The 10,055-nt window shown below is 46.8% G+C and overlaps 1 protein-coding gene across 1 annotated transcript; it reads right to left on the reverse strand.

Annotated features, from left to right (window-relative positions):
- Positions 1 to 59: 59 nt before the first annotated feature.
- SLC25A18 (solute carrier family 25 member 18) lies at positions 60 to 10,055 on the reverse strand. Its single transcript, XM_049882118.1, has 9 exons — positions 10,006 to 10,055; positions 8,438 to 8,560; positions 8,168 to 8,223; positions 7,045 to 7,135; positions 5,817 to 5,935; positions 3,422 to 3,587; positions 2,084 to 2,238; positions 1,343 to 1,418; positions 60 to 901 (listed from the first exon to the last, which is right to left on the reverse strand). Exons 1-9 carry the CDS (start codon positions 10,023 to 10,025, stop codon positions 760 to 762), a joined length of 948 nt encoding a protein of 315 aa, XP_049738075.1. The 5' UTR covers positions 10,026 to 10,055; the 3' UTR covers positions 60 to 759.

The raw sequence follows: 10,055 nt of genomic DNA on the forward strand, positions 1-10,055 counted from the left end.
TAATGTTGTTTGGTTCTGAAATGGACACAGAAAAGTAAATGACAATGTTCGTTGCATTTGAGATATTTCACCAGTCAACTTTATTTCAACTACTGTTCCCACGGACACAGGAAAGGGTGGCTTTGAGAGAGCCTGTGCTCCAGGTGGAAGATTGTGACAGATGGCTGACCTGACTTTGCCCAGGCTCTTAATTAGAGTCAACCTAACCCCTTAACCAGAGCAATTTGGAAGGGTTTACTTGGTTTCAACTAAGTCCTGACTTTGAGGGCTTTTGTGGTCCCCTTGAATTTATGATCCTCCCTTTCCCCAGTGGTAGAACTAACCATAAATTACTATATTCAGGATTAGCAAAACTAAATCTTAAAACTGACTGGAGTATACTGAGTTTGAGTGTGAAATAGAAATAAAATATAGAAACGACCCTTATACCTCTACTGTTCGTTAAGGCCCTGCCATTAATACAACCAAATCAGGTACCATATTTGTTACTGTTGGAAAATAGGTAGTTAAGGGCTTCTAAAGATCCTTGGTAGTTATACCCCAAAGGAAACAAATACAGGTATCATGTAGGGAGAATGGGGTGATATCCAGCTTACTTATTAGAATAGGGTTGTTTCTTCCCAGATTGAGGTAGCACTACAAGTTAGAGGACAAAATACAACACGGGTGGGCCAGTTTGCTCTCACCCCCATCTAGTCTAGTAAAATGGGGGAGATAGAGAGATGGCACCAAGTGAAAAGACTCCAGCTCCAGCAGCATCTACTCAAAAGACTTTAAGATACGCTCTCCAATACCAATGAAATAGACACCTTGGGCAATCCCAAAGAGAGGTGCTATGACAAGGGCCCGGCAGCCTGCTCCTTTCATGAAGGCAGATGGTCCCTCCTGAATCCAGAGTTTCCTAGGCAGAAAGAAGAGCCTTGTGAGCTGCAAGGCAGAAGCACATGGCAAGCAGTACTGCCTGGTATATCCTCTTGAAACATATATACTTTGAGATAGGTGTCATTTTCCACAGCAACAAGATTCCCAGATGTCTGGAAGCCATACCTTGCCTATGATGTGTATACAGTTTGATTACTTAGCAATTGAATCGAGGCTCTGGAAAACAGGCTTGATCTGGCTAGAATCTTTGGGAGAAAGATGGTATAGGGATAAAAGGGAAAAAGAAAAAAGCTCCCAGTACATGCGGTTTTTTGTTGAGTGGTGAGGTAAAGTGACATTTCAAGGAAATCCAGAGCTCAGTGTAAAGTGATAAAATTGGTCTCTAGATCTGACATAGGTAGACATCAGTACAGAGGTAACTGCCCCAGCTACTGTCAGTAAAGGGATACTGAGCTCTCACCTGGCACAGTCTATGATCCCGCTGTAGACTTCCTCATCCAGGCCTTTCTTGAGGGTTTGGATTCGAGTTTTCAAAACTAAATTGAGGAAAGGTGAAAATAAGTAGTGGCTATCTTGCTTTTGGTGCCCTCTCAACATGAAGCAGTTGGGTTTTGTTTTAGAACCAACATACATAAAACTGAGTCATCAGGCCAGCCTACCATTGTGTTACCTATAATAGAGGATCTTCCCCACTTTGGGCCTCATGAAGTGAGGGAATTAGAGACAACATGATCTTTGAGGTTATTCATGCTGAAGAAAGGTCTACCCCCAGGCCCTACCTGTGTGTCAGAGAAATAGGATGCTGCCCCAAATACAGAGCAAACCTTGTCCTCTCACTCTTTGTTTAGTTTCCGCTTTTGGTCTCGAATTTTAAAATGTCAGCATTTATAGCTGATGCTAATAACTCTGCTGGGGGACAGAAAGCTAATGAAATCAGCAGCTCAGCTAGAAGGTGAAGGAATTTGTCAGTGATAAGAAGCAGAGTGAAGGTCTCCTTGGCCCCTCATTCTCTAGAGAACCTTTGGTGCATTTCTGCCAGTGATCACAGGCTGAGACTCCAGGAGGGTTTTTAGGGTTGGGACTATTGCATCCTTATCCTGAATGTGCAAAAGTACTGTTTACCCTATAGACTACTACACAAATACCTAATGTCAGCCCTTGAACCCTAGGTACTCAGCCCCTATGTCTCCCATGCACTTACCATCCAGAGGTGTTACTGCAGTAGCAGCTACAGAACCTGCAACACAGCCTGACATAAAGGAATGAGCAAAGGAAGCCTTTCCAGTAAGCTCGTTGAGCCCAAGGTTGTTAAGGTTGGCGAACAGTGGGAAGTAGATGATGGAGAAGGGAATATCTCTGCAGGAGAAGAAGAAGAAACTGAGCTACATGCACCTCTGGGGCTTACCCCTAAGGTCATCCAGAAAGCCTTTCCCATAAGCTGTAGTCTGATGGGTCAGAGACAAGCCACAGCTACCTATTCCTACTCTGGCACCCCATGATAATGTAGAGGGGTAGACAATATAAAAGAAACCCATCTGCCCATCCCACCCTCCCAGTTCATTGCTCTGCAGCCTCTTAATGAGGAACCAGGTGCAGATTCAAAGACAGTTAACCCATTCTACTAAAGGGGTAGGCAGGCAGGTAAGGGTTAAACTGAGCAAGTAGCTGGTGAAGAGCTATACCTGTTGAAAGGTAGGGATAAGTAGGAAGGTAAAGTTCAAGAATCTATTGCCTAGGTGACATGAGAAGACTAGTCCCTAGCCTGAGACTCTTCTGATCAACTTTAAGGATTTTGGCCAAAAGCTTGGTGGCTTAATTAAAAGCCAGGTAGCAAGGTAAGATGAGGGGTTATATTTACTCATTTGTAAAAGATCCACAATCGTGGGCCACACAATACTAAATACTCAGTACTCATGTGGGCCTAGCTACTGAAGAGGGGACCTAAAGTTTGTCCTCTGGGGACCTAAAGTTTGTCCTCCAGGTACCCATTCTGTACAACCCTGTCAAATTCCGGACAAAATATGAAGTATGATCCCTGGACACCCCCTTAACTCAGTACTGAAGTAACTCCTGAGGTTCACCCTTTAGCCAAAGATGATACAGGTCTATGGGGCCACCAATAATACACGTGAAGGACATGCTTCATAGTTCAATCGTGTATACAAGACTAATGGGCACACCAGCCCAAAAGCAAAGATGAGAAGGCAGGAAGGGACAGGAAAACTGGACAAATGGACACGGAAGATTGTGCGGTTGGCAACCAATGTCAAAAAACAATTTGTGTACTAACTGTTTAATAAGAAACTAATTTGCTCTGTAAAGTTTCACCTAAATCAAAATTTTAAAAAAGACCACTCATACACACACACACGTATATATATATGAAGCATGGAAACGGTTTGCTATCCTGGGTGTGGAATGGGAAGAATACAGAGGCAGATTAGAGCAGCAATTTCTCTGGCCTTCTGTTCCCTCTCCCTGTTCACTCAGGCCCCAGGAAGCCAAGGCTGCCTATGTCCCAAGTTCAGAAGAGCATCACCTGAGCAGAGTGGCCCCCAGGCCCTTGTAGAGGCCAGCCAGGCCGTGAGTGCGAAGCAGCTCCCGGGCAATGAGGGTGGCAGATGGGCGCTGGTGGGCGGGAGCCAAGCCAGTAGTGTAGGACACGGAGGAGGAAAGTGCTGAGGCTGGACCCTGATGGCGGACAGCTGAAAGGGAAAGGACAGACTCCCCATCACAGTCCAGTCCCAACAGGTGCTGCAAAACATTTCCCCAGAGTATGGCTCCCAAGGCCCACACCCGAGGCACGTCAGAGCCAAGGCTGACAGTCCAATTAGAATGCTGAGGATTGTCCTAGTTTTGGAACATTAATTTTTGGCTCGAAGGAAATCCAAAGTCTCTATCTAATGAGTTACCCCTGCGTAAGAACAGGACAGATGCCACTGAGTTGGACAGACTGACCAGCCATCCCTGGATTTGATTACACTGTGGTGGCAGCTGCACAAGATGCTTCCCAAGGACATCGCCGTTTCCTGTCCCGTTTTCCTACAGGAAGCTGTAGCAGTACTCCCAACTGCCTCATCCTGTTAATACTGTGTCTTTGGTCTACCTTCCGTATCTAAACCATTTAGGAGTCGCATACGTCTCCCACCTAATGTGTAGAGCAGCAAATTCCTTTTGTTTCTCCAAAAACTCTCTCCTTCAGTCTTCCGGGGTGACTTCTCCCTCTGATTCTCCAAGATTCTCCCTCTGAACTTGTCCTTCTTTCCCCTTGTTGTATCCTTATATGGAATCTGAGCCTTTAGATAGCAAACCATTTTAGTTGATTAATTCAGAGCCCATGATTTGATGACTTCAACACTGAGTAAATCAAATGTAATTTTTTTGTTTTTTTCCTGAGCATACCCATTGCAGTTGAGTCGCTTCCAATTCATAGTGACCCTATAGGACAGAGTAGAACTGCCCCATAGGGTTTTCAAGGAGCAGCTGGTGGACAGTAAATACAAAACCAAAACCAAACCCGTTGCCGTTGAGTCAGTTCTGACTCAAGCAGTTTCAGACGTGGGTGAGTTCCAGTAATCACCACAGAACAGGTATTTTCTTAAAGCTCAGTATCGGAGGAGTTTTGCTTATATTATAAGCCCTTGCTAAAAGGAAGCTTTTAATTTCTGAATTTTGTTCGGTGTCCAGCAGGGCAACATTTCCTACAAGGAAGATAGTTACTGTACATATTTTCCTGTGGTAGTAATCTAGGTGCAGGGCTCAAACAATTAGCTTTGCAAATGGTTAACTTGCTCACTGCTAACTGAAAAGCTGGTGGTTCGAGTCTACCCAGAGGCACCTTGGAAGAAAGACCTGGCAATCTACTTCAGAAAAATCAGCCATTGAAAACCCTATGAAGTACAGTTCTACTCTGACACACATGGGGTCACTGTGAGCGAGAATCAGCTTGACGGTGACAGGTGTTTTTTTAGGCCAACATTTCAGACTAGGAAGACAGTTACTGTACACGTTTCCCTCTGGCAGTAATGTAGATGCAGGGCTCAAACATTAGCTGTCAGTAGTTAATCACTGTGGACGTTATTTTCCCTGTCATCTTTGAATGCACATAATTAACTCATATCCTTTCACTGCTTTTTAGTTTTAGGAATAACTAAAGCTACTCTCCCAGGTAGAGAAACTAAACATTATAGGCTTTTACCCTTTCTAGCCCCTGAACTTTATTCTTTCTGCAGTTTATATTTGCTTTGGGCTGGTCTAATCCACCTTAAAAATCTGGTTGAATTCTAGCTTGTTGAGGAGGGAAAAGGCACATACACTTACTGAGAACAGTTGGCTGCATGCCAGGTGCTCTGTTAGGCGCATTACTTGTTAGCTTATCTAACTTGGACAGTGTGGTTTTGCCCCAGCTGAGAGGAACGTCTGTGTCTTCCACTAGGGCTGGCTTCCTAGATGGCTAGTCCAAAGCACTTACCTATACACTTTGGTACCTACTCCACTCTGTTTCTGAGAGGGCCAGGATTTAGGAAATGGCCAAGCTTCTCTTCCAGGGAACACCAAAAGAATAGAAGTGGCTCTCTTCTTCCTTTTTTATGCCTTCCCACTGAAGGTCAGCTTCCATGGCATAAAATTCCTAGTGACTGAAGTGTTAGTGAACGGGCCTTTGGCATTTCTTAAAATCTTTAGGAAATCAAGTCTGAGTGTCAAGGCGTTATGATAGTGGTATTAGGTTCTCCATCCCCCAAATCAAGATTCTTGTTTCTGCTGTTTGTTCTAGAGCTGGAAGTGTTGAAATCTCGAGTGGTAGTCATGAAGACTTCAGTGGCCTAGAAAGCCGACTGGATCACACAGTTTAACAGATGAGGATGGGGGTATAGGGAGTCTATTCTGATCACAGCCCTTTACTGATCCCATGTAAAGTCAGAGCTAGGGCTCACCCCATCGTCCAGCATCCTGTAGCTGAATCTTGAGCATTTCCATGGGACAGGTCACCAGCACCTGGCACATTCCAGCTCCACATCCAGCTAGCATCTCCATCTTCAGATTCTGCTGCCCCCTGTGGAACCAAGAGTCAGGATCCTCCAGTCACACACCAGCCCTGTACCCACCTTGGCCCCTCTACCCTTTCCTGGTGGTTGGGACTTCTTGTGGATGGTATTTAGCCCCGTCCCCATCAGCTGCCCCTCACCCAGCGGGGTAATTATCACCTGACTTCAGGCTTGGCCTCCTTAAAGACATGAGACTGTATTTAAAACAGGCTGCTAGGGAGGTAGCACCTGCGTTGAAGCTAAACCAGTAACAATGAAACCACCTATCCCGGGTATTTGATGCTTCCTGGTCCCTTAAGCGATACCACAGAGAGAATAGAAAGTATTTGGGGGCTGATTAAAACTCGTCAGCTAGCTGATGAGTGTATGTGTGTTTGAATGTGTGTGTATATAGCCTGACAATCTACTTCCAAAGATCAGCTAGCAAAAACACTATGGTTTACAACAATCCAATCTGCAAGTGCTCATAGGGATGGTGCAGGATCAGGCAGTGTTTCATCCACTGTGCATGGGTCACCACGCGTCAGGCCGAGTCGACAGCAGCCAACAACAACATATATTCTGTTATATATAATAGAATATATATATATTCTATTGGTTCCATATGTTCTCTATATATATCTATGTCTACTTCTGTCTCTCTCCATATGTATATATATATATATATATATATATATATAGTGGGAGCCCTGGTGGCACAGTAGTTAAGCTCTCGGCTGCTAACCAAAAGGTCAGCAGTTTGAACCCACCAGCCACTCCACTAGAGAGAGATGTGGCAATCTGCTTCTGTAAAGATTATAGCCTTGGAAACCCTATGGGGCAGTTCTCTTTGGTCATGCAGGGTCTCTATGAGCCAGGATGGACTCAGTAGCAATGGGTTTAACTCTCTATACACAGAGGGAGAGAAAGTAAGAACCTTCAAATTATACTAGCTCATTCTCTCCCCTCCCTTTACACCTGCTGTAACACACACTAACCCTCAGCCATGGGTGTACATATTTATATACATGCACACAGGTAAGTTGAGGCATAGCTGCCATTCTCCCCTTGCCCCTCCCCCCAGAAACCACAGACAATCCGTGAAGGATCTCCATTCCACCCCCAACCTGGCCCGTACCCATCTTCCATGAGCAGCTGCCGGAAGAAGTCATTGGCTGCCAGCTTGATGGCCTTTTCTGGAGTGACCAAGGTCAGGTTCACTGCAGCCCCTGGAAGTGAAAAACAAAAATGAGGTGTTTGTTCCTTCATTCATAGCAGAAGGAACAGCCCCCCATCTGCCCACTTCTCTAGGCGGCCTGCTCTCAGCCCTAGCCAGGTAAATCTCTGGGGGCACAGGGAGTCTCTCGGGATCAAGGAGGACACCTCTGGCCTATTTTATTGAAACATAAATTTTCTTTTTATCCCTGCTGCGCCCCTCTCTCCACATTTTCCTTTTTTCTGTATTTGTTTTCTTTATAGGCTCATTAGTCTAAGTTGCCAGGAAGTCATTTTATTTTTGTCCTTGCTGGTGCTGTCCTCCTTCAATGATAAAGGAGCAGTCCCAACATGAAAGCCAATAATAAACCCCTGGAGGACAGGGATGGTGTCTCAATTTCTCTCTGCTGCACTAGCCCAGCTCCACTGGCAGCTTTGTGGTTCCTGGAGGTTTCCATTTTATTCTTCGGGGCAATTAGCAATTCAGCTGTTTTCCAAGCATAATCACGGCGGTGTTGCCCTGGCATGGGGACACTGCACCGTGTTAGGGAAGAACCACCTCATGACTCCTCCCCAAGGAACTCAAAGCCCTTTCTATTCTCTGTCCCTTTCAGCTCCGCCTTCTTCTCCAGCTTTTAGTAGCTGGATGCCCTACAGCCCTGGAAAGAGGCAGGGGAGGGAGAAAAGAGGCAGGAGGGAAGAAGAAAGAGGAAGACAGGTTGGGGCTCGCTTGCTTTTGTCATCACAGAGTGAGGTAGTGTTGGTGCCAGGATTGGAACCCAGGCTCCAGGCACTGCAAGGGGTGACCACAGTGTGCTCTCTGTGCCCCCTGAAGCCTCAGCAGGAGTCAGAACTACCTCTATCTCCACCAAAGGACAGGAGGGCTAGTGAAAAGCACCTGTACTCCAGGATTACCTAGAATCCCCAGCCCCATCCCAGGAGTCCCCTGGGCAGAGGGAACACCAATTCCCAGTTTTATAACCTCACAAGGGCTGACACCCCTGCATCCTACCCGCAGGCCTCCCAGGGATGCCTGACAAGCCTACCTCTGTACATGCCCAGGAAGCCCTCCGCCCGGGCCGTCTTCATCAGACAATCTATCCTATGGAGAAAGAAGTTAGTGGTGAACAGGAGGCTGCTCCACCAGCCCAGTCCCCATCCCTAATCCTGCTGGGTACACCCCAGTTGACTGCCTCCCCAGCTCCCACACACATTCATTCACACACCCTCTAAAGAAACTGTGGAAAGAGCGAGGCCCCATACCCTCCTCTCGGAGTCCAGCTCCCCCGCCACCCACCACCCTCACCAGTACCTACATTCCTTTGTAGATATCATTGCAGTGCTGGTTTTGCAGTCGAGTCTTGGCCAAGTCGATGGGGAACACGCAGGTCACCCCCACGAGTCCTGCCACACCTCCGTTGATGAGCTTTGCTGTGACACTGAGGCCAGGGGAGGAGGAAGGCAGGGAGTGAGTGAAGGAAACAGACAAAAGCACAGAGCTGCACAGAGCTGCGGGACATGGGAGGTCCGAGAGAGAAAGAACAGATGGGGGAGCAGGAACAGAGCAGAGAAAGGGTAGGAACGGACCTCACCCCCACAGGTCACCAGAGACCCCTCTCCCCAGCTTCCTGCCTCACCCCCCAGCAGCCCCTGGCCCCCTCCCACCCAGAGGCTCCAGTTCAGAGATGGGTTGGGGGCAGGAAGCTGGAGTGCCTGGCCCACCCGCTCCAGGAGAACGGCACTCACCAAGCCTGAAGCATCTTGGCCCAACCCGACAAGGAAGTGCCCATGAAGCCAAGGTGCTGCAAGGACTTCTGGGAAGGAGGTCCAGAGTACCAACTCTACCCTCTGGGGCCCCACCTGGGCACAGGAAGCTCTCAGCTCAGGCCTGGAACAGTCCCCTCACCAAAGCTCTCTGGTTTTTTCCCACCCTTGGAGCCATGTGTGGAAGGGTTTTCAAACAAACCACATTCTTATTTCGAGCTTAAAGTCAGCCAGAACTGAGTTTGGCCGAGCTGTGCCACTTACTAGCTGTCTGAGGCAGGGACAGATTTCCCAATAAGTACGGTGTGCATAGGCTTAATTGTGTTTACCATGTCAAAGAAGTGGTGAAACCCATGTGAAGTTGTGCACTACAGATTAGTAAGTAAACACGATTAAGCCCGTTCATAGATGCCTTGCTTACTTACTGTAAACTGCTGCATACTGTGCTTATTGGTTAATCCACCCCTGGCTGTTTCCTTAAGCAAGTTACCCCACTTCTCTGATCCTTCTTTTCCCCTCTGTAAAACTGGCCTCAAGGGAATTAAATTGCTAATACACTCAGTAAACGATAGCTATTATTGTTAATAATAAAAGAACAGGTATTTCTGACAATCAGGGCTTCTAGTCAGCATGAGATAGAGATTATCTAATGCTAGCCAAAAGTAAAGAAATAAAACACTTTAGATAATCTGAGCTCCCTCATCCTGGTTAAGTTAATGAGTTTTAAAAGACTGAGAACAGAAAATAAAGCTTCCTCCAACTCCGTTGAACCTCGTAAAATTTTTTCAGGACAGAGGCAGGCTGGGAGCAACATACTTGGAGATAGAGTACCCGGAAGTGATTAGAGTAACAGTAGGTTTTCCCACACATGAACCTTGATAAGCAAGTAAGAAACTTCATGACGAACACACACACACACAAAGACTTTAAATTTGCAACCTAAGAAGCTGTATTCCCAGCAGTTAGAAACATGTATAGTTTTCCATTTGAAGAAAACAGTCCTCGCTTGGCCCACCCCAGGACTCAGCTAGTACTTCAGGAATCTGGAAGAAAAGCTGAGTGATGTGCTGTTGCCACAGCAACCCCAAACCTGGCCCAACCGACCGCCTGCTGAGCTTACTTCAGATCCTGGTTGGACATTCTGCTGGGGTCGTGGAGGGCTGGGGCAGC

This window comes from Elephas maximus, chromosome 4 (genome assembly GCF_024166365.1).
Source record: "Elephas maximus indicus isolate mEleMax1 chromosome 4, mEleMax1 primary haplotype, whole genome shotgun sequence".
Classification (NCBI taxonomy): Eukaryota; Metazoa; Chordata; class Mammalia; order Proboscidea; family Elephantidae; genus Elephas; species Elephas maximus.